The sequence below is a fragment of the Eschrichtius robustus genome, chromosome 6 (genome assembly GCF_028021215.1).
Source record: "Eschrichtius robustus isolate mEscRob2 chromosome 6, mEscRob2.pri, whole genome shotgun sequence".
Taxonomy (NCBI): Eukaryota; Metazoa; Chordata; class Mammalia; order Artiodactyla; family Eschrichtiidae; genus Eschrichtius; species Eschrichtius robustus.
In genome coordinates, this window is record NC_090829.1 from 112036876 (window position 1) to 112062288 (window position 25413).

Sequence of the window (25413 nt, forward strand, 5' to 3'; positions counted from 1 at the left end):
TTGTTGTTGTTGTTGAATACTTATCCGTGATTGAGGGACATAAACTATTCACTTTAAAGTCTCAAATGCCTACTCTTCACTTGACAGGTTTAATATATAGATAAGTTTGTATATTACACATACTTTGTGCTTCAAGAAGAAAGTTTCTGCCAGTCACCTTGAGGTCTTTTTAAAGGCCGATTTAAAAAGCAATTTTTTGTTTCAAAAAAAACTCCATTCCCCTCTCCTTTATTTTCCCCTTTTTTAGTTATTAAAAATTCCTGTTGAGCTTTTACTTCTCTGCTTTTGCTTGCCTCTATTCCAAGTCTCCTCTAGGAAGCAGATGACAATATAAAATCTTAAGAATTAAATTAAGCTAGCAAAGAAGGAATTTCCCCCATGGGTTCCTTGTGTTTCAGGCCCACTCAGAAGCACTTGAGAAAGAATTCTACATCCTAGACATTTCCAGATAAGGTATGATCCATCTCCCCTGACATATCTCCTGTGTTCACAACCTTGCCTGAAATTAGAGTTTCGGTACGGATCTAGGATGAACTGTCTTACAGGAGAGCAAAGACTGTAGCCTGTTTCATTTTTTTTCCAAACTAATCATTTCCTGCTTCCCTAAAGTAACTATTTTTTCCCCTAATCAATCCAATTTACTTAATTTTCTTCAAAATGTATGTATACTCCATGCATTCAAGTTAATCTGGAGTGCCTGGTACGTGTTATGCGTTAGTATGCCTATATTTGTAATTTTTGTAATTTTTATTTTGTAATTTTTCATAGCAGGAAAAAATGTGTTCTCAAACACTTTTGGAATTTAAGGAGAAACAGTCCTTGATGTTTGCTAATAATTAATGTGCATATTAAAATCTAAACAAGTATTATAAGTTAAAAAATTGTAAATTAAAAAGTATATTACAGCATTGCCTTCCACTGAGATGGTGAAAATTTATAGCTTACAATTATTGAGCACTTGCCGGCTACTGTGGGGATGACGTCATTGATTCCTTATAAACTATGAGATTTCCCCCACTTAACAGGGGAAGAAATTAAGGAAAAAGGAGGCTAAGTGATTTGTTCAAGGTCACATATAGTATGTAACAGTTAGGATTTGAACCTAAACTGTTTATTTCTAGAGCCTTAGCTGTTTCTCTTAATTATAAGATTAATAGCCTTATGAATAAAACTTATAGGGCTTTTTTTAAAAGGAAGATGTGACTTTTGAGACTTTGTCTCTTGACTTCCTTAAAGTATACCTTTTGTGATGAATAATACTACCTCTCTACTGCTTTTTACCTTCTTGACCTTGGGCAACTTACATATTTATCTGTGCCTCTATTTCTTTCTTTGTAAAAAGAGGATTAAAAACATCAATGTAGAGATCAAATGTGATAATATTTTTAAATCTGTACAAAATGCTAGTTGCAATACTAACTTCATTTTATGTTCTGGTTACCAAGAATTTGACCCAGTTTTTAAATATTCTATAAATTCATAGCAAAATATTGAGAGAGATGACTGTAGTAGGAGAGGGCAAAGGGATGATGAGCTTGCTATATCCTCAGGCATTTTCTTTTTTGAGCCACAGTGATTTCAAAGTGGAATGTGTATTTCTGTATCAGAAGCTACAGGGCTGACCTTGAGGAAGTCAAGATATTTAGTTAGAATTATATCATGCTATAATCCTGTTTCTGTTCAATTGTTAGTAAATGGGACATTTGTACATGTCTTATGAAACGTCTTAAGAATGATTATTTTTAAACTTAAACTTTAAATAAATCTAAAACTGTGTTTTAAAGATATTATAACCACATGGACAGTAAAATTATTGCCACATTTATTCGCCCTCCCGAAGTTGATATCTTTTTAAAAAAGAATCAGTAATTTTTCTTATATTATGATAATGTATGTGTATGTATTTTTTTTACCTTAAGTCCAGATTTATTTTGTTGACTGTTCCTTACTGTTTGATCATTTTATTGAATGTTGTTACTTACGTTGTCTAATATGGATTAGAGTTTCCATACACCAAGAGTTATATCTGAATAATATCTATAAGAGGTAACAATCATTTTCTCATAGATCTTGGAGAGTACGAGAGAGTTTGCAATACTAGTCTTTCATTAGATTTGTAGATTGAGGGTTTTTTTGCCTTTTTTCTTTTTTGGTCTAGATCAGTCTTTGAAGTATTTTTGAAACAGTTGCCAATTAGGGAGAGTTCATAGAAAAATCTGGAATTTTTTCATTCTTACTTGATTTGGCAAATGCTTGGTAATAATAGGCTATAGCTTTTAAATAGGCACTGTCACTTTTCGCTGGGCTTTGTGCTCTCCATCTCACTTAGAGTTCTTTTCTGTGTTGTTTTCCATACTAGAAGGCTAACCTCATTGGTCATTCTTCTATCATCAGGCTTGCCCTTTTGTGTTCCTCGTGTGGGAGAAGCTCCTCATATTTATGATACCTTCCTGGCTTCTGTTGGTGGTTCAGTTTGTGTAAAGACTGGAGTAAAGACTGCCAGTGAGACTGGGGTTGTATCATTTCATTAAAAGCTAATTTGTTTCAAATAATAGATTAAATGTAATCTGAATTTTTTTGAAACCATGGGCATGTGCGCTCACAGGTGGGCATGTGTATTTGTGTGTGTTGGGTATATGTGTACAATACAAAAGGGGGTCATATATGAAATATTCCACTCACACCTACCTCTCCCGTAGGCATTGCACTACACTGATCAGATTTTGTGCTGTACCTCTTCTTGTCTTTGAAGCAAATGTGGTGAGTGTGGTGAGGCTAGGGAGGCTTTAAGGCTCCTGTTCACCTCAGTGCATTGGAATTCAACCGCTGGTGCAGAGGAAGGGACCCTGTGAAAATACCATCTACATGCCATCTGTACCTATCTGAATATTCTATATACAAATAGATGTTTTGTGGAAAACTGCTTTGCAGCTTCTTTCCCTAAGCCATTGCTCTTGGGACATTTTTCCATATCACCACATTTCATTCTATCTCATTCTTCATAATGGATCTCATGTAATTTGTTGTTTGCATGTTCCACAGTTAATTCAACCAGCCTCCCTTGTTGAACAGGTAGGTCTTTTCCATGGTTTGGTATTTTAAATAATGCCATAATGATTATCATTGTACACATGTCTTTGCTTCTTTGTGTGATATATCCTAGGGGTAAATTTCTAGAAATGGAATTACTTAGTTGAAGAGTGTAATTTTGAAATTTTCATAGCTGATGCCAAAGTTATCTAATTTATATTTCATTAAAGAGTATTTGGGAATGTCTTTTTCCTGGACCTGCATTCTGTCTGCACAGACTATCACATGTTTACTGGTCTTTTAGGTGGAAAATGGAATTTTGAAATTTAGGTTTGCACTTCTTCAATTATGTATGAATTTGAGCATCTTTTCAATGTGTTTACTGGCCATTTGTACTTCTTTTTCTGTGAACTATGGGTTTTGGTTTTTTTAATTAAATATTTATAACTTTGATCTTTCAAAGTTATTTTGGTTTTAGAGGTCCAATTTTTAAACTTAGATTCCAATATTTTAATAGGTAAGCCATTCTTACTTATTTGAAATGTCCTTTTACGATGTATTTAATTTCTTTATATGTTCAAGTCTATCTCAAGAACTCAGTTTTATCCCACTGATCTATTTCAAACTATTTGAATTCCCCAAATTTTATAAACATAGTTTTATATACGCATTAAAATTCTTATGGAATATTTTATAGGATTATGTAGATATTTTAATGATCTAAAAATTTTATAGTTTCAGAAAAAAACATTTATTTTGTTGAAATGGTGTTTCTTTGTTATAAATAATTAAAACAATGCAAGGGAGAAAGTAAATAGAAACCCCACCAAAAAAATCATCACTGATATTAAGGGAACATCATTCTTGATATTTTTTATATGCTTATATATAGGTAGAAGGATAGAGAAATAGCTTGATAGAAATCATATAATGAAACATGAGGAAAACAGATGTGTTTCAAATTTAATTTTAAACAAATAGACTGAAATAAAATGAAAGAAGTGGCTGAAATTCACATTACGACTTTCTTTAAAGTGGCCATCTCAGATTAATGAAGAGATTAAAGAGTATAATGATGACAATCTTAAATTTTAGTCAGTGTTGAGTGACTCTGTTCTAAAAAAAAATAGGGGTCTGACCACTGATGCTTTATTCCATCTCTCTTTCACTTACCTCTTGTTTTTTTATAAATCAAGTTTTCACTTGTCCATTGAGATTCTTTTCTTGTTATCACATTCACATAATTGCACAATTGATTAGCCTTGGTTCTATATTTAAAGACTTAGGGCTCAACCACACTGCTGCAATGACTGTCCATTCCTCTGTGTGTGTGTTTTTAGTCTTTTAATTGACTAATTTTTATGGAAAGTGTTTTTTTTTTTTTCTTTTCTTCAACAATGGTTCATTAATGTCAAAGACTTAAAATTATTTTTTAATTTGGCAATATTTAAAGAATTCCTTAAGCTCGAGTAAGCATGTGTCTCATATAATATCCTTAGATTACTACTTTTCCCTCTCAGAATTGTGTGGGCTTGGCTTTGTTATGTTTTGGTCTTTAATGTAATGCTCCTTTGCAAAAAAATATGCCCCCCTCTCCGTATTTTTTTGTACCAGTTGTCCATAGAATTATTTCTTTCTCCTTTGAATTTCAGTAGCTTAAACTGGGAGATGCTGTGCATGCGTGTTTGTGCGTTTGTTTTCCAAATTTTTCTTAAAACGTAATGTGTTCTTTTTAAAATGCAGATTTAATTCTATAGGAAAAACTGTCCAGTTTTATGTCTTTTATATTCATTTTATTTAGTTTTGTTCTTCAGAGTCACCAGCTATCCTTATTTTGATAATTTTTGTTAGTTTTGCATATCTCTTGTCTTAGTATATTCAATTTCTTTGTCTTTTTTCTCTAATTATATCAATTTCCAGTTCACTTACCTAATAATTCTTTTTTATAATAAACCACTAGCATCTTTATTTGTCAACAATAGCCACTTAGAAAATGTAGTAGACAAGGAGCATCTTATGATAACAGCAAAATGCTAAGATTAACCTAATAATAAATGTGCTAAAGGACTCAATATTTTGTATGTAGCAATTCTCTCCAAATTAATATATATAGTAAAATAATCTGAATAAACTTGACATACTGATTGTAAAGTTCATATAAAGGAAAACAGTTTTTAAAATATCCAAGAAAATGTACAGAAAAATTAAAATTAAATATCCTATTATATGTAGTTATGTTAATTAAAATTGTGTGGTATTCTTCCTCCAGATACAGAAAAGAACAAAGAAATAGCAATAAATTAAAATGCCTTCTATATATGTGAATTTAATACATACAGTCAATCAGGCATCTTAATCAGTGGAGAAAGGGCAGAATATATGAAATAAAGAGCACTGGGAAAATTATTCTCGCACTTTGGAAGAAAACTAAAATTCCTACATCATTCCATATACAAAAAAAAAATTCCAAGGCAATATAAGCACTAAACACCAAAAAATATAAGTATAGTGGAAGAAAATATGGGAGAATTCTTTTATAATCTTGTGATTAGGAATACCTTTTAAGCAAAATATAATGCTATATATATTCTATATAAAACTCCTTAAAGATGGATAGATTAGAAAGAATTTTTTTTTTTAAACTAGGGTTTTTTTTGCTTTTTGTTTTTTGTTTGTTTATTTATTTATTTATTTATTTATGGCTGTGTTGGGTCTTCATTTCTGTGCGAGGGCTTTCTCTAGTTGTGGCAAGTGGGGGCCACTCTTCATCGCGGTGCGCGGGCCTCTCACTATCGCGGCCTCCCTTGTTGCGGAGCACAGGCTCCAGACGCGCAGGCTCAGTAACTGTGGCTCACGGGCCTAGTTGCTCCGCGGCATGTGGGATCTTCCCAGACCAGGGCTCGAACCGGTGTCCCCTGCATTAGCAGGCAGATTCTCAACCACTGCGCCACCAGGGAAGCCCTAGAAAGAATTTTTAAATTCTTTAAGATGAAATATACCATAAGTAAAGCTAGAAGGAAACCAACTGGAAGAAAATATTTGCAATAAGTGTGTTTCAGAAAACAGATGACTTTCTGTAATATATAAAGAGCTTTTGCAAATCAAAAAATAAAGCAACCTAAAATGGAAAAAAAAGGACAAAGATATAGCTAATATTGATTGAGAGAATATTATTTGCCAGGCAATAGCCCAAGGACTTTACATGTACAAACTCAACTAATTTGCATAATAACTCTTTTGATCAAATACACTTAGCATCTCCATTTTGCAGGCAAGAAAATGAGACACAGAGAAATTTAGGAATTTGTCCAGAGTTATACCATTAGTAAATACTAGCCAGCACTCAACTCACTGAAAAAGAAGCACAAATAGCTAATAAATTTAAGAAAAGCCATTCAACCTTAATAATAATTTAGGAAAATGCAAGCACTAAAACAGAATAAGATATTTTTACCAACCAGAGAGTTAAAAAATATCAGATGGATTAATAAGACTAACATTGCCAAGGGTGTAGAGAAACAGTAACTCTCATACTCAATTATTGGGGATGTCCACTGTATAGTATTTTTTTTGTTATCTTTAAAAATAGGGATTTTTTAATTATTTTTTTTGAATTTTTGAATTTTATTTTATTATTTTTTGTATACAGCAGGTTCTTATTAGTTATCTATTTTATACATATTAGTGTATATATGTCAATCCCAATCTCCCAATTCATCCCACCACCCCCCCCCATGCCCCGCTTTCCCCCCTTGGTTATATGTACACTTTGTTCCTTGCCAATTTGAATTTAATTATTATTTTCTAATGCTACATTTTGATACTCTGTTTATTTCTTTGGGTCTGCAGTTTCATTTTACTTCTCGTTCTGTTATTCTGTCATATAATCTCTCAGCTCTTATTTTAATTCAATTCATTATTATTTAAGTTGAAGTACAGCATGAAACATTTGTGGAAAGATTCTTTTTCCATTCAGCTCATTTGAGGTGTTCTTCATTAGTTAGCTTCTTACATTTTGTATATTCCCTGTATATTCCCTACTTGGATTCATGCCATCTTTCTGGGACTTTTATTGATTACCCCTCAGGGTATGGGGTAAGCAGGGAAGTTTATGGACATTGCTCAATTCATTGCATAGTTCTGGAACTTTCACTTCTGACATAGAGCAGCTGCCACATGCCTCATTTCTCTAGTTGTACCAGTTTTGTCCTACTTTGCTTCTCCCCAGGCTTGGGGCTAATAAGTGCAAGTAGTAGTATGTTTTTGTGTACCAGCCCTGAATATGGACTCTGGGAATCTGGGAGAGGTTCAGGAGCAGCCATGTGTTATTCTTGGTCCTGCTTGGAAAGCAATCTTTGGTTTCTTCTCCTGGCTGCTAGATTCTGTAGTTTGATGTGATGTATGTTCTTTCCATGCTTATAGGGCATGGCTAGGCAAACTACAGCCCAGAGGCCAAATTTGGCCCCACCATCTGTTTTTGTAAATAAAGTGTTATTGAAACACAGCTACACCCATCCATTTGCATATTGTCTGTGGCCAATTTCATGCTTCAGAGACATAGTTGAGTAGTTGTGATGGAGACCATATGGCTGGCAAAGCCTAAAATATTTACTATCTGCCCCTTAACAGGAAAAATGTGCCAAACCTGCTACAGAGTAATTTTATTTTTCTTACTGGTTTTTAGCTATTTTTCCTTCTTTTTTTTTTTTTTTTGTAGGAGTTTGAGGAGAGATGTAGGAATGCTCCTTCATTATACTGTCTTGACATAGAAGTTGCTATAGTGCTGATATTAAAATATTCATGGAATAACATAACCATCATATTTTCTCTCTTATACCAAAATGCTTGAAATTACAAAAAAAAAGTTAGTTGGATTAGTTCAGTTTATTTGAGATAAGAATAATTTTATCATACCAGGTAACTTCTACCAATAAATGAAATTATTCACATCATTCCTCTTTAATGATGTCTTTTTTTTTCTTTTTCTGAATGAGAGTAAAGCAGCTTCTTAATTATAGTAGTTTTTCTGGAAGATGATTTAATTTTTCAATTTCCTTTCTTTTGCACTTTTTCAAAGGTATAAGCGGTTTAACCAGACTTTGAACAACATTGGAGAGAACGAAGGTGGTATTGATAAGTTTTCCAGAGGTTATGAATCATTTGGCGTCCACAGATGTGCTGATGGTGGTTTATACTGCAAAGAATGGGCCCCGGGAGCAGAAGGAGTTTTTCTTACTGGAGACTTCAGTAAGTATTTTAGAACGATTAAACTCAGTTGTAATATTTTATTTATTTACTTAAAACATAGATGTTATATTTCATATATTTAACTTTTATGAATATTATTGATTACAAATATTCTACTTTTCCATAGAACTTCTTCAGTCTTTACCTTCATGTGGTAAAGGTGTTTCTGCTGTAATAAGGTACATGTGTTTCTTAAAAACTTTATGTTCTTAAAATCATGTACCAGAAATAACAGAGTTTATGAGAAAAATAGTGTTAGACAGAGTACTCCAAATCTATTCAACTTTGTTATCAAGCTCTGACAAAACTAACAGCGATCTAGGTAAAAATATTGGTGTAGGTTCAATCTCCAGTAACATTTGCTCCTGGTTATTTGGCATCATAGTACTTGGATCCTCTAATATCTTTTTTTGAGACCGCAGTAAAAGTAGACAGCTAATCTAGAGGGTAAACTGCTTCATCAGTCAGTTCTTTGTTTTTTCCTTTTCCTTTTTTATAACACAATATGGGAAATACCTTCTCAGCCTTGTCATCTGCACCATTAATTTCATTAGGCAGTTAACTCTATGGAAAGCACAGTGGTTCTAGAAGTCAGGCTTCCATCTTACAGTCTAGTGGAAGGAAACCTGTATGTAAATAACTAAAATACAGTGTGCTCAGTTTTATTCTATAAGTATAAATAAATTACTGTAATAGTGACAAGGAAGAAAGCTCAGTTTTGAAAATGGAATAACTGGCAAAATAAGCCTTGGTAAAATGTTCGTAATACAAGGAAAGTAAATGTCAAAATGATAATAATCCTTTAGTACCATAGGGTAGCGTGGTCTTTAAAGTTTGATTTTCCTGGACTCAGAAGTCTACATGCTGTACTGTTCTGCAAAGAGCAAAACTGTAGGGATAGAAAACTGAGTTGTCAGGGTTTAGGGGTAGGAGGTTTGAGCTGATTACAGAGAAACATAAGGGGACTTGCTGGAGTGATGAAAATGTATTATGTCTTGACTGTGGTGGTTACATGACTGTATACATTTGTCAGAATTTATAGAACTATACATGTAAAAGAGTGAATTTTACTACGTGTAAATTATACCTTAAGGAACCTGACTTTAAAAAAAGTTTTGATTTTATTTATATTGTCTAAGGCAGCACTGTCCAATAGAAATATAATGGACACCATTTATATAATTCAAAAATTTTAGTGGCTATATTAAAAAAATAAAGGAGAACAGCTGAAAGAATTTTAATAACGATAGATTTTTATTTAACCCAATATATCAAAACATATTTTAACATGTAATCAATATAAAATTTGTTAGTGAGATATTTTCATTCTTTTGTACTGCACTTTCTAAATCTGGTATTTTTCCATTGGAAATACTTGATCAATATTTAGATTTAATACAATTTTCAGTTTAAAAGTACATACCCAGGGCTTCCCTGGTGGCGCAGTGGTTAAGAGTCTGCCTGCCAATGCAGGCGACACGGGTTCGAGCCCTGGTCTGAGAAGATCCCACATGCAGTGGAGCGGCTGGGCCCATGAGCCACAATTACTGAGCCTGCGCGTCTGGAGCCTGTGCTCCGCAACAAGGGAGGCCGCGATAGTGAGAGGCACGCGCACCGCGATGAGGAGTGGCCCCCGCTTGCCGCAACTAGAGAAAGCCCTCGCACAGAAACGAAGACCCAACACAGCCATAAATTAATTAATTAATTAATTAATTAATTTAAAAAAAAGTACATACCCAAGTTTTTCCAACCATTATTAAAAGTTCTAGCAACTCAAATGAGTAATAGTTTTAAAATTTACATTTAATAAAGTAATTAAAATTAAATAAAACTTTAAATTTAGTTTCTCAGTTGCACTAACCTCATCTTAAGCACAAGTAGCCACCTTTGTCTGGTGGCTCCCTTATTGGAAAAAGCAGGTCTAAGGACTTAAAATTATTCTTTGTGTAGTCCCCCAAATTAGATGATGCCAGCTGCCTGTGTTTCTAGAGTTACTGAAAACTTTAGGGAAAGTTTTGAGAAAGATCGTGTGTCTGCTGATTCAGACAGCTTGGCCTGGTGATTATTATGAAATATATTTTTAGGCTAGGAGTCTTTTCACTTAAATTGTTGTTAAAATTGTTATAATTTTTTCTCATACATAAACATGACTATTTCCCCATCTTCTCTAAGTGACTGCCTTGACCACTAGCTTTATATTAATAGACCACTTTGATATAAACCTATAATCAAGGCACTTTTTGGCATTCTATTTTATTAGTTCTTTTTACTGCCATTTATTGAGAGGTATTGCTTGAGAGTGTTCAAGTTAAAGTTTTACATACAGATACCAAAACTGCTATAAGAACCTCAGTTAAAATTTGGTACTTGCATTTCATTACCTCTCCCCCATATTTATGATTGAACCTACTAAATAGGCTTTAGAAATATAAAAATATGGGAAAGGGACTGTATGAAACTAGAGTTGGTAGCTATCATAATGACTAATGCTGATTTATTAAAAGTTGTTCCTTGTAAATTCAGTTGGACCATATATGTGTTTGGAAACTGTATTTAAAAATTTTAAGGATTTAGGATTTAATGCTTAAATATTAAAAATATAACAATTTATAAAATCTTTTGTAAAGAGAAAACTCAAAATTATCTAGTTCCTATTTTAATGTAAAAATATCCTCTGTTAACTTTTTTTTTCAATTTAATTTAATTTTTGAAAATCCTACTCTTTGTGAAGGTATATCACATAATTTTAAATCTCTCCATATCCTTGAAACAACATTCAGTCAATTATTTTCATTCAAGCAATATTTATTTAGTGTCTAAGGGCACGAAGAATATCAGATTTAATCAATGGACCTTTATTTTTACTGGAGAGATAGGAATGACTAAGATAAATGAAATTGTGATAGAAAATAGGAAGTATGATAGAATACAGTTAACTGTTAAAATAATTAACAGGCAGTATGTTGGGAAAATTTAAATTTATTTACTTATCTAGATGAAGGGATTTTTGTTTTTGTTTTTGCCCTGTTATAGGGTCACAGGATCTCCTTATAAATGGGATCTGAAACTTTTCTCACTAAAGAGCTTTGGCTTAAAAAAGTAAATAAAGAAAAACAACTTTCAAATTGAGAGTAGAGCCAAAATTCTGGGTTAATAATGCATTTAAAATAATAGTTCTTTGGAAAAGAATGTTACACCTGAGTGTTTAATGTAACTTTGTAGAATATAGAATTTTGATGATAATGACAGCATAGCTGAAAATATACCCATAATTACTGAACTAAACATGTCTTTTTTTAAAAATACAATTAAGGAATTCTATATTTTTTCCCTTATTTACATAAAAATCTGTTTCTTATGGCTATGAAGAGATGAGCAAGAAGAAAGTTGTTTTTCTTTGTTGAGGTTTTCCTCAGCATCAAAAATGTGTTAGATTTTATAGTTAGTCTTCCAATGTATAAATTTGTACTAAACTGAAGGGAAAATACAATTTGTGTTAATTAGCTAAAAAATTAGTTGATTTTTTAAAATTAGAGAGTGCAAACGAAGATTAATAAAAAGTATTCTAGGTGGTTTTGCTAATGATATTAAAACGTTTTTAAAAACATTTAACTGTATTCATATAACTTCATCAGCTAAGTTGAAACAGCAGTAAATTTATAAGATTCTATGGAAATAGTCTCTAACTGTAACATGGGTTACTTTTAAAAATTCTGTTCCTTACTTTGTCATTTAATGTAACAGTAAGCTTAACTTCTATATATGTACTTGGAATATCACCTAAAAAACCCTATTGCTTCTTTACCTATAGGCAGAGTTGTAAAAAGTAACATAATTTTACTTATATTTTTATCATGGAAGTGTATATATATATAATTTAACACATTGCTTTTGTATCTACCTCTTCCCTACACCTCCAAAGATAATATAAAACACATCTTCAAAAACCAACAACAAAAATCTTATTTCTGCTAAGGAATAAATTGACTGTTACTTATATTTACAGTAACAGGAAAACAGTAAAAGGAAATGTTCTTAATTCAATTTTTATCTAAATGATTAACCATCTATTTCTGATAATTTTTCAGAAGAAATGAAAATTAAAGACTGTCTAGACTTTAATTCTGTATTATAGAAAATTACACCAGTAATCAAAATATGTTAGCATATTGTGATATCTCTCTTCTCTTCTAATCATTTTAGAAATTGCACTATACTTTACTATACATATAATACTGCTGGTAAATGTATACTGTTCTAGTGTATTTTTTTGCCAACTGACCTGAAAATGTTTTAGGTACAAATGCTTATTGTTGTCAAATATAAATGATCTTTAAGAAGGAAATTACCATATATTGGTGTGTAGTAAAAAAGAAGAATGGGGTTTAGAGTTTGAACCCACAGTGGAGCTCTCTAAACATGGTTCTTCATCTGGCTTAGTGGGGTTAAAGGTGATGATATTCCTCTTACCTGCCTAACTGGGTTGCTCTAGATACTAACTAGATTGCAAATTGTAATTTTATACATTACTCAGTGCCATAGAAATCTTAATTGACAAGATTGAAAAAGTACTCTCATTTGCAAAAGTCTTTCTTTTTCTTATTAAAAAAAATACTATTAATTTCAAAAGGCAGTTGAGCCTTGCAAAAGTCAAATGATGTAGTCTCTGTTTTGCCCAAACTGAGGTGGCTCTGGCTTTTGCCATCCATATTTTTAAAACTTAGAAAGCACTTTCACTTTAAATATATTTCACATATTTTTCTTCATTTGAGAGAAAATGAAACAATCATTTCTTTTCCTTTCAGTCATTTTTTAAAAAAACTCTCCCTTTAAGCAGCTAGCAGCTGCTGCAGCAACCCAGGACAGTGGATATATAGTGACATTCATCAAGATTGGAATCTTACCACCCAAAAAGTATTTCTGGGCCAGCCAGAAACTACTTTAAAGGCTTCAGATTAATTTCTGAAATTTTGAATCATCTTTAATAAAGGAAAGATTCATTCTTTAGAAAATTAAATGTGATTTAAAATATACTTGGGGTTTTAGAACTAAATCATGTTTATTGCAGGTTGCTACATAATTGGAGAAAACTAGCTGCTTTCCAGTAGCTAGATAATAAGTAGAGAGAAAAGCAGTAAACTACATATGTCAATATAAAATAATTGGGTTCCTATTCGTTATAACTGAAAACATTTCATTTAAAATTACTAAGTCTGGGAGCTAGGCACTTTTCAAATAACCTAAATGTCTATCACTGATAGACTGAAAAAACAAGGTGAAAAAAACCCCTTGATTTTTATGCCTATAGAAAAAAGGAACCACAGATATTTTTGCAGAGTGGGAAAGAAGCTAAGGAAAAATTTTACCTCTTTTCTGGACAAAATGTGTCTACAATTTAATTTCCATTTATACAATTGCCAAGAAGTTTACATCATCACAAAAGCCTTTATATTTCTTAATTTCACATGCTCTGAAACAGTGCTCCTCAAAGTGTGCTCTGTGGAGCAGTGTGGTCTGTACACTGTAATTGGTTTGCAATAATAATATATTGTCAGAAATTGGGAGTAAGTATTTAGAAACTTTAATAGCGGTTTGAAAGAGTAATTTTATTTCTGTTGAATCTAATAATGATAATATAAATATTGGGGCTTAAATTTTGAAAGTCTTCTTTTCTTTCGATTTTCTAATAATTCATTTTTTATATTTTATGTAAGTACTGGTCTATAATAGGTTGGAAAATTAAAAAAGGAAAGGTAACTGGTCCATCATCATAGATAGTTTGAGAAACACTGATCTGAAAATTAGTGATCATTATTTATTGGTTTAGAAGTCATTTATGGTTGGAAGGTATAGCACTGATGTCAACCTCCTTTGTATTCTCTTCCTTCAACTAAATCGATGGTTGTTGTGTTAGCTTTCACTGCGGTATGGCTTGTTACAAAAAACTCCAACATTTTAATGGCTTACAATAACAAAGGCTACTTCTTGCTCATGTTGGCTGTGGTTGTCAGCTGTGGCTCTGTCCCAAGTGTCAAATTCTTTCCAAGATCCAGGGTGATGGAGCAGCCCCTGTGTGAGATGTGCCGATCTCGTGACAGAGAGAAAGAGCAGTGGAGGGAACCTGTCGTGGCTCTGAAAGGTTCAGCTCAGAAGTGGCAAATGTGATTTGTACTTCCATTTCATTAACCAAATAATTTGACCAAGCCTTATGTTGGTGATACTGGAAGCAGAATTTGATTTTATGGAGGCTTATGAAAAATTGGGAATAATAATATAAATGATCCCCATGGCAAATAACACATCTTCATAATATAAAGTGTAAACTTTCCAGAGTTTTTGATATCTTATAGTCTTTTCTGTGGGAGCAGAGGGGAGTTGGTGCCAGGTAGGGTAATGCTCCAATAGATTGTTGAGAAATTTTCTTTGGAATGTCTACCGACCTTTGGATTCAAATGGAACTTCAAGGAATCTTTTGCAATGTAGACATTTTCGACTCCCCATGGGTCCTCTGTGAATGCATTTTTGTTATGTGGCTTCCTTCAGTTTGGCTTATTGGAGATGGTGATGCTTCTAGAAAGTGAATTTCCAGGGTGTCTGGGGACCTCTGATACTGTTTATTTTGGTGATGGGGTGGCAAACTACAAGGTAGAGGTAGAAGGCTTTAGGGTTGTTAACCAAACCAGCACCAGTGCTGAGAAATAGTCTCTTTGATGGATGTGAGCTTAAAATAACTAATCAGCCAATAGGCATTTCTATAGAAAGTTGTTAGAACTTTGTCTAGCTTTCCAATGTGATGTTGATTCTCTCACCCCTTTTATCTGTGTTCACTGATGGATTATTCACTTTCAATGGAATAGATGTACAGTGGAGGTTTACTTAACCATTGTCTACTTATTAGACTTACTGAATTTATTTCTGCTTGACAGGCTCACTGTAAATGATACTGCCTGCTTCCCACAGGATACTGAGCATCCATGGGGAGTAAACTGTGGTCTACTTCATGTATGCAATTCTGCTCCTGCCAGTTGCTTTGTGTGCTTGTAATGAGCCAGTTTCCCATCTGCCTCCAATCCTGTGAATGCCCATTCTTTTCATTAGAATTCTGTAATATAATATTATGTAAAGTGATGAACTGTGAGTGTGACAGCAAAGAAAATTATTAAGTATTGGGAAAAATCTCAGTAAGGATAAGTTGGAAAGTTATTTTGAATTAAGCGTGCACAAGTGAACTGCAAAAAATGATATAAATCTAACGATTTCAGATGCCAGTTATTTTGCATACACCTTTTAGCTTTCAATCTGTTTTAATCCAAAGGAAATTGGAAATTCTAAATATTGCATTGTAGGTATAGGTTCGTGTAAGAAAGATGATACAAAATCCTAATCAAAGGACCTAAACTTAAAAAATGGCTGTAATCTTACTTCAGAAGGTGAGTGAATATTTATATTTGTGTTTTAAGTTAAAGCAACATTTTTAATATATATATATAATTTTTACTATATATATAATCATTCTCTGCTTTAACCAATATTTTCAATATATGAACCAACTTCTGGCCCCAGTTGTTGTGCTGGATCAGAGAGCTTTGTGATAATGCCTAATAGGATTATTTTTATAGGGAAGCATCTTTACTTCCTGGGATTTTAGGGATGCTGTTAGAAACCTTAATGCTAGAAGGTAGATTTTGAACTGTGTGACATAACTAATAATTTTCTAGCCTCGTGTTGCTTTTTTGTAAGTATTCTGTTAAAAATTTATGCTGTTTGGATAATACAGTACTTTTTGTTAGGTTTCAGTTTTGGTGTTTCACTTGTACTTAGTATCTACAAAATTATTTTGTTTATGGTTGTTCTTCAGCACTTGTCTTTTGACATTTTCATAATTTTATCCATTAAAGTGACTTTATTAAGCTCAGCATTTACTTATACAAAGAAGGAACATTATTCATATTATTCTCTTATCAAGTTAGAGGTTTTCTTAGAGAAGTGTTGTTCTGTTTTATGAGTCACATCTAGCCCTAAGTGTGACTGACTATAACATATATAACATTCTTTGTATCTTGATCACAACTAAACTATTTTAAGTTCAAATTGTAGTACTCTAAGAAGCTGTCACTTGAGATAGGCATTTAAGGCAACTCCAATTTAATTTGTTGTGATTTTCTTTCTTATGCCACAGATAACATAACTGAATATCATTTTGCACTGTAGGGGGGTGGTTTACAGAAATGTAGTAAATCTGTAAAAGGTTTATAGCACTGTTTGTTTTACTTATCCAGACAGTTGTCCCAAACAGGTCAGCTGGAATTCACTGATGAGTCTTGAAGCTTTGTCTGTTTTACTGTCAGGCTTTGAATCTGTAGCTCTCTCCTTACATCCTTTCCCTCTTTTCCCTATTAATTTAATTTTGACTGTCAGAGACCCACCTCTTATGATGGGTTCCTGAAAAAATGACTTAGCTGTCTTAGTTTTGCTTGTAAATCAGTGGCAGAACTACCTCAGATGTATTATTTAGAGATTAGGAACCTGAAAATAATACCGCATTTTCTCAGCAAGTATCAGTGACCTTCAGTAGTGATATCGTGGTGCAGTGTCACTGCCCAACAACCATGGGGACTAATGACTTTTGACCTAAATCTTGAAGGCCTATGATATACTCTCACTTCTTAGTTATTTGTTTTCTTTCTTTCTTTTTTAACATTTTAAAAGTTGAGATATAATTCACATAACATAACATTCACCATTTCAAATTGTATACTTCTGTGGTGTTTAGTATAGTCACTATGGTGTTTAACCATTGCCGCTAATTTCAGAACATTTGCATCACTCCAAACAGAAACCTCATATGTATTATCATTTAGTCCCAATTCTTCTCTTTCCTCTATTGTTTGGCAACCACTAATCTATTTTCTGTCTCTGTGGATTTGCCTATTCTGGGCATTTCATTATAAATGGAATCATACAGTATGTTGCCTTTTGTTTATGGCTTCTTTCACTTATTATACTGTTTGCAAGGGTCATTCGTTTTGTAGTATGTAACAGTCAGTCCTTCATTCCTTTTTATGGCTGGATAATATTCCATTGTATAAATATACCACATTATGTTTATCCATTCCTGAGCAGATGGACATTTGGGTTGTTTCTACTTTTTAGCTATTGTGAATAAAAGCTATTATTGTGAATAATGCTTTTATGAAATTTTGTGTACCGGATTTTATGTGAACATGTGTTTTTTTTTTTTTTTTTTTTTAACATGTGCTTTTAATTGTCTGGGTTGCCTTGGTTATTGATATTCTTACCAAATTCAGCTATTTGGCTGTGCTGGCCATTTGTTTGTTTGCCCTAATATCCTTTCACACACCCTTTTCTGCTGTGCTCTGCATCACATTTCCCACACTCCTGTGAACTCTGTTTCTGTAGAGTTGGTTTCGTTGGAGGCGCTAGTGGGGGAAACTTGAGGATGGGAGGAGGGAGAAGCCAGGGAATTCTCCCTTACTCCCTTGCCCGCCCTCTGTCTAAAGTGAGGCTAGCCTTGTCTCCTGCAGCAGGTGTGTTGTTGTTCTTTTTGCTTTTCTTTCTGTGAGCTCAGTTCCTGCAGGGAAGGCTTGCCTTATTTCCAGCTTCTGCTAGGTGGTCCTGTCTTCTGGGTTCCAGTAAATTCTGCCTCTTACTTAGGGGGATTACCAGATTCCTATTATTGCTAATCCCTGGGTTACTTAACTGTCCTATATTTGAATTCTCATTTCATCTGTTACCTGTGTAACCAATTCCCTGTATTAAGTCCCTCTGTGAAATAAGTAGGGTGGGTTCCGTTCTGGATTTGTATTTCCCTTCCGTTAGGCCTGCTGAGTTATGCAGGTCTACAAGACACCCTTCACGTTGTAGTTTAGGTATTCTAAAGCATCCTTGTAATAGTTTAGCTCAGTGGCCCTGCATCTGTTAAAGTATTTTCAATAATTTTTTTTAGAGTTAGGTTTACCAACTTTGTGAATTTTTAAGTCTTTTTATGGTAAAGAAATATGTACTATAGAATTTAAGTTATTCAGAATTCTAGAAAACTCAGCAGTGAGAGATATTGTTAATGTTCTTTTCCTACGTTGTAGCAAATTAGTTATGCTTTACTTTAAACAGCCTTTTTGATGTTCCCTCTGCTGAAGAACAGTTTCGTCTTCATCATGATTCCCCTGCCCCCCATTGTGTGGTCCATGTAACTCTTGAAGCAGAGTAGCTTGGGTGTTGGTAAAGTAAAGATTCCAGGGTGAATAACACACTTTCTGAATCACAGTTTCTTGGGGGTAGAGTTTAATGTGGATGATGCATTGCCTTCTTTTTTTGAGGACTTTTATTGTTTATAAGCTAGCGGCCTCTGTAGTTTCATATATCCTTCCTTTTCATCTTCCCCCCTCTATCTTTGTTGGGGAAGTCATAACACTACTATGTGCACCCTAGCACTTAGTAGGCAGGGTGCAACCCAAAGCAGCAACCCATATTTTTTTTTTAAGAGAATCTCCTGGAAGGAAAGAAAAACACATGCCTTCTGGGAAAGAATCAGAGAGGCTCATCACTTACAGGGGAAAGTAGAGAACAATGAAATAATTACTTCAGATTTCTTGGGTGGAGGATATTTGATTCCTACTCCCTGTCCAATTTTCCAATTTATCACTTAGGAGTCTAGGCAGATATTTTCAGATATTTAGGAATTCAGGAAGCATTATCTTCAAAAAATTCTTCCTAAGGAGGTTATGTGTGGATGCCAGCAAAAGGAAGGAATAAACCAAGAAAGAGGAAGACCTGGGATGCAGGAATCCGTCACTCGAGCTCAGGAGAGAGTAAAGTGGAAGAGTAGTAGTCGGGTTGTGCAACAGCCATAGAGAACAATTAGGAAGAGAGTGAAAAGTCCCATGAAGAAATTCCCTGGGAGGAGTTTCCTGGGAGGAAAATGGCAGAATGGAGAGAACGTTTGGGAGCTTAGAAAATTTTAGGACATGAGTAAAGGTTTTCAGTAGAAGAAAAAAGTAAGGCTGAATTTAAACATAATGCTGGAAAGAGTCTCCTTTAGGTGGCTGTTAAAGACTGAATGTTTATGGTCCCCCCCCCCACCCCCCAGTCGATATGTTGAAGTCCTAACCCCCAACGTGATGGTATTTGGAGATGAGGTCTTTGGGAGGTAATTAGGCTTAGATGAGGTCATGGGGACCCTATGATGGGATTAATATCCTTAATAGAAAAGGAAGAGAGATCAGAGCTCGCTCTCTATCTCTCTGTCATGTGAGGACACAATGAGAAGGTGACAGTCTGTAAGCCAGGAAGAGGGTCCTCACCAGGAATCAAATCTTCTGGCACCTTGATCCTGGACTTCCCAGCCTCCAGAGCTGTGAGAAATAAATGTCTGTTGTTTGAACCATCGAGTCTGTGGTATTTTGTCAGAGTAGCCTGGACAGACTAAATGTATTGGCCCAGGGTCATGGTATTAGACTGTGAACAATATCTGTAGTCCTAGTTTTCTAGTTGACTCTGCAACGAACAATATTTACTGTAATGTAAGAACCATTCATTAGTTTTTAACTTTTTGAATTAACCTATAGAAGCATCATTACATACTTGGTGCTTACAATGTTTCTGTAAAAATAATAATGAAAATTTTGGAAGATTTTCTTAAAAGGGTATCATTATGTGAGTAACCATGTCCATTTTAATTAAAAATTACTCATTAAAATATAAGTGAATTGTATCTCTATTGTGATAAATGTGTATGATATACTTGCCAATTGATGAAACAGATAGGCCAGGCTGATGTATGCTTAATCTATACATTGCTTTATGTATGGAAACGTGAAGATGTGTTTGTTCAAACATGTTCATCCCAATAAGGGGGAAGTGGGAGAGAAGAGAACTCCATCAGGACTGAAAGTGAATGAACCATGTGCAGATTGACAGTTCTGGGCACTTTATAGGAATTTGTTTATTTGTTTGTTTGCTTGTTTGTTTTTAACCCCAGCAGTTCTAACTTGCTTGCTTTATTTCTGATGTCTCAGCCCCCTGCTAAGTGTGCTTAGCTCCAGTGAATGTGAGTGTCAGCTTTAGTGATCTGAAGACTTGATTCTGCTGAAGAATTTTTCTTTAGAGTCACAGGATTTTTGCCTCTATATTAGGGAGCAGCAGGACACCGATGGCACACTCAGGGGTTTCACTGGAGATAGTTTCATGAAGGACTCTTCAGAGAAGGCTGGTGAGGGTTAAGGGAACAACCAGAATCAGAAGCTGTTGTTTCTAGCTTTGGGCATAGGTCTGGGAAAGAAGGGAATGGTTACTGGAGCATAGTTAGAGCTGGAGCCCTCAAAGATGAGCCCAGTTCCAGGATCTGTGGCCAGAAAGAAAGGCCTGAAAGAAGCAGGGATGGAAGGGGATGCTAAATATCTCACTATTTCTCTTATGCCAGCGTCTCCCATTGGTCAGACCCAGCCTGAAGCTGGAGGGCAGGGGAGTCCTGGGTTACTGTCTGTTGATGTCAGCCTCCAGGGTCTCAAAAAGCAGTTGTGAGAAGCTCAGAGGGATCTTAAGGCAGTTCCTAGCATGGAGAAATGGGGAATAATCAGAACAACTACCCGGGTTTCTCTTCACATGATTTAGAGGGTACACAAATCACTAGAGGCATTTTTTACTCTATTTTCTTCTAAGTGAACCCAAACTTCTGTAAATAACTACATCATAAATAACTACATCAGTGTATTATGTACGTTTCTATTTAAGGAAGAAAACATTTTTGGTGCACTGGTTTCTTTCTCCCTTCCTTTCTTGCTTGCTCCCTTTCCCTCCCTCCTTCCTGCCCTTTTTCTTGCTTCCCTCCCTTCCTCCTTTTCCTTGGATATACCTTTGATCTTATTAATCCTGAGCAAGGCTAGTAACTAATATTAAGAAGTATAAGAGTTTCAAGTTTATAAAAGGGTCTGGGTTCTTAAGGAAAAGAAGATGGAACTTTATTTCTTAATCCACTTAAAGCAAACAATTAACTTTGTAGCAATTTATCAGAGACTTCTAAAGTATCATAAAATAATGTGTATATGATTACCAGTACATCTAAACTCTGGGCAAGTAAAATCAAAGTGTTTCTTTCTTTTATTTCCCCCTGGAGTAATAGAATATAATCTTAAACTAAGGTGCTTACTCTGTTAAAGTTGCAGTATTTCCAAAATAATGTACTAATTCATTAAATATACAGTTGTGAATGGGCATATGGTGATTTTTTAGAAAGTAGATTTGTTTCAAGTCCTTGAAGTTAGAACAGCATGTGAAAATCTATAGTTTACATTCAACAACTTCTCCTTCATCCCTCCGGCTTCCCTTACCTTAGGTAGCAGTATTTATTGAGCATCTTCTATGTGCCAGAAACTGTGCTAAGTCATGGAAATTCAGCGATGATAAAGAGGGACAATAATTTTCATCCAGCAGGCGAAGTGGATGGTCTTCTCTTAAATGGCAGTGATTGCCTAAGCTCATCTAGTAATAAAATTAAATTGAGATTTCAATGTTTTTCTAAGCATTGTGGCCATTGCTGTATAATTTTTCAGGTTAAAAAAAAATAAAGATATATTTATAAAATATAAAGGTATTTTACAAATAAAGAATTATATAAAGATATTTTCTTTAATACTGTCTAAAGTTGAAACAACTCTTAAAATATAATTTAGTAATAATTATAAACAATATACTCTTTCACGATACTGTTTTTTTTTTTTTAAAGGATTTTCTGATTGCTTATTTATCTTGGTGACATTTTGTGTGTTTATTTTTAAACCAAACAGTGTCAAAATGAAACTTCTGAGGTATATTTCCAGATAATCTGTAATTGATTTAAATGATACATGAGGCGTTTTTTGTCAAACTGAACTGAGCTAGAAAAAAATCTCTTAGAATAGCTGTATTTAGATTTTAATGAAACGAGGCAGAAAGGAGACTAAAGTGAATTTCCTTTTTAGTCTTTTAAATGAAAGAGTGCATCATTTGTCCTATATATCTTATTCATCATCAGTCATAGCAAAGCATTCATTCCCATGAGAGAGATAATGGATTCAGAGAGCAGAGAGGAATGGAAGATTGTCATTCAATGCAGATGAGTTTTAGTAATATTCTTATCATGAGAAATTGGGTTGCAGAACCTTAAGATTTGGAATTAAGTTGGCCATAGATATATTTAATTAAAAGTAGATTGCTTTAACCTTTCTCTAAGTTAGAAATAGGTTTAAAATCTTAAATTAAATTTATGGTTAGCTTGTATTTAACTTGTATTCAGGACTTGCCTTTAATAGGGATTCTTTATAAAGTTTAGCCCCAAAGAGGTACATTTTAATTGAACTATTACAGTGAACATATAAAGAAAGTTTCTGAAAGAATTTAATAACTTAGTATATTGGATCCAAGTATGGTTTACTCTTCTCCTGATGGAAAAAGTAACCAAACTTACCAAACTAAAACCTCAGAACAAAAGTGGGGTCTGCCTTCTGAATTCTCCTAACACCTCAACAGCACAACTCCTCAGTCCTTATAAATTGTATTTCCTAATGTTTTAGTGTTATCACCTGATGGGTTGTTATCTCATTTATAATTCTGTCCAATGGGTAGTACTCTTCTAGAAGTTAAAGCATATGAAGAATGAAGTTGTCAAAGTAGAGAAGCAAACATAAATAAGAATATATATTGGGTGCGTGTGTTGGCTAGATTTGCAACCTCCACTACTACAGAATTGGTTTTAGGTTAATTAGAGGAAATGAAGGTACTCCAAGATTATTCTGTGTCCTGTCTGACTGTGCACTCTCAGCCCAAGGCATTAAGAAAAAGTAAGTTGAATAAGAAGAATGTGTAGTTGGCTACTAACCTGGACCATTCTCTCTCTAGCCCTGGAACTGCATTTTGTAGTTTCAGGACATGGGGGTCCTTTGTTCTGAGCAGATGCTGAGGTTTGGGCTGTGTTTTGGGTCATGAAGTTTCTCCTGCTTGAGAAAAGTCAGAGGAGTAGAGTTGGGGGAGAGAGTTGATACCAGTTGCTGCAGCTCTAGTCTGTGATCAGCCTGTGGCTCCTGTCAGTCAATCAACATAGCTGATCCTTTTTTTCTAAAGGTTACTAAGTCAGAAGAGGCGTTTTATCTTTTACTGGCTTACTTTCTCCTAAGACCTACTCAGATGAGTGGTAATATAACCTTAAGTGCTTTATAGCTTTATCCTTCTTGGCAGGTACAACTTTTTTTTTTTTTTTTTTTTTTTTTTAATGGCTAGGTCATGCTGACTAGCACAAAAGTATCTCAGATTAATTGTACATACTAAATCAAAATAAACTCTGTCAAAAGGTAAGTCTATTGACTATAACTTTCATTTCCTTTTTAAAGGAAAAGTTGCTATAGAAAATGGTCCATATTTGTTCTCTTTTTTCCTCCTCTCCACAGGGTGAGGTAATCACAAACTAAAATCTCCTGTAAATACACCATCATTACCCAGAAGGTAATTGCAACATTACAGAGTTGTTAATCTTTGCTCAGTGAAGATTGAGATTCATTCATTCTCAGAGGCTTGGTAAGAAATCATGGTCATGTTAGGCATACAGAAAATGGGAATTCATTGTTGCAAGCAAATGAATTATCCTCATCTGGACTTTATTTTGATTTAAGCCTTCAACATCAGCCATATAGGAAGAGCCTGCTATGTATGGTGCTATAAAGCAAGTAAGAGTGGATGAAATTGTGTATATGTGAGAGCTCTTAGCACGGTGCCTGACACCTAGTACATTTACAATAAATATTTCTTCACTAACTCCTTTTTAGCTTTTGTCCAGCATTTTCTAAAAGATTAAATGGAAAATGTGAACACTCTTGTCTAATTTGTCAAAGCATGTCTTTGCTGGATTACATTTTGAATGTGTGGACTCTCTTGCTAGGCTCATTGGTGGTGTATTGTTCCAAAATGGAAGATGATTTATACTTTTGAGATAATTTTATATCTAAACTATAAGACATCAGTGTTGAGTTTGTGTATATGTACATATATTCACACATATACGTATGTGTGTGATACAATAGATATATACGTAATAAAATGATGTACATTCTTTACCTTCGAGTTGTGAGACAGGAAAATTAAAAGAAGTGGACTGACTTGAAAGAGAACTCATATATATAATATATTGAAGTAGATATTGAAGGAAAACCGCCAGACTTTTGAGTGTATGATCTTAGGTGATCAATTGAGTTATTTAGTAGGACTTAATCATGCTTACAAACAATGATTGTAATGTCTAGTAAAGGAAAGAAAGACAATAAAGAGAATCATAGGTGGTTTAACCTTTTTTTGAAAATAAGGTTGTCATAATTTAAAAATGTGATTCATGATTATGCTACTCTTATGAGATATTCATTCTGTTAGGATAAGTAGTAACGATAACAAAGACAATGAATTATTAGCAAATGGTTAATACATACTTTATGATGAGCCATATCATGATTATAGTTTAAAATGCATATTACATGTAACTATAAAATAAAGAGTAGTTCTGGTAGCTGTTTAATGCACACTATTGATTTTCTGCTGTGTGCCTGATCCAGTACTAAAGCTGGAGGTATATCCACCTTATGACTTTTTTTGGTTGCTATTTCTGTATTAGCTCTTATTGTCTTATTTGACTGATAGTGCTTCATCTGAGATCTCGTTCATTCGTTTCTCTGGGAACCTTAATAAGAGAAATTTGGAGAGAAAGTCTGCACTGAAGGGATGTAGATATGACCTTGATTGGTATTGAGTGTCTGCCTGGTAACAAAGAGCTTGACTCCACATAGTCTCAGGTAGGGCGGCAGTCCCCATAGTAGTGGAGATCTCCTCCCAGTGCGTGGTGGAGACAGGGGCAGCCACAGAAACAGCAGATAGTTCTCTGTCTGCAGAGTATACATTTAAAGGGTTTGTGTAGTGGACAGATGGCTAATTGTCAAGAGAGAATGGAAGGAGCTTAGTGTGTTCAAAAACGGGTACAGGGCTTCCCTGGTGGCGCAGTGGTTGAGAATCTGCCTGCCAATGCAGGCGACACGGGTTCAAGCCCTGGTCTGGGAAGATCCCACGTGCCGCGGAGCGACTGGGCCCGTGAGCCACAATTGCTGA

The 25413-nt window shown here is 34.3% G+C and overlaps 1 protein-coding gene across 1 annotated transcript in view; it reads left to right on the forward strand.

The window, feature by feature from the left end:
* The window catches only part of GBE1 (1,4-alpha-glucan branching enzyme 1), a 291409-nt gene that overhangs the window by 56094 nt on the left and 209902 nt on the right, over positions 1–25413 (forward strand). Inside the window, exon 2 of the mRNA XM_068546910.1 lies at positions 8108–8277. Within this exon, the coding sequence (XP_068403011.1) occupies positions 8108–8277 (170 nt within the window). The remainder of the gene's footprint in view (positions 1–8107; positions 8278–25413) is intronic.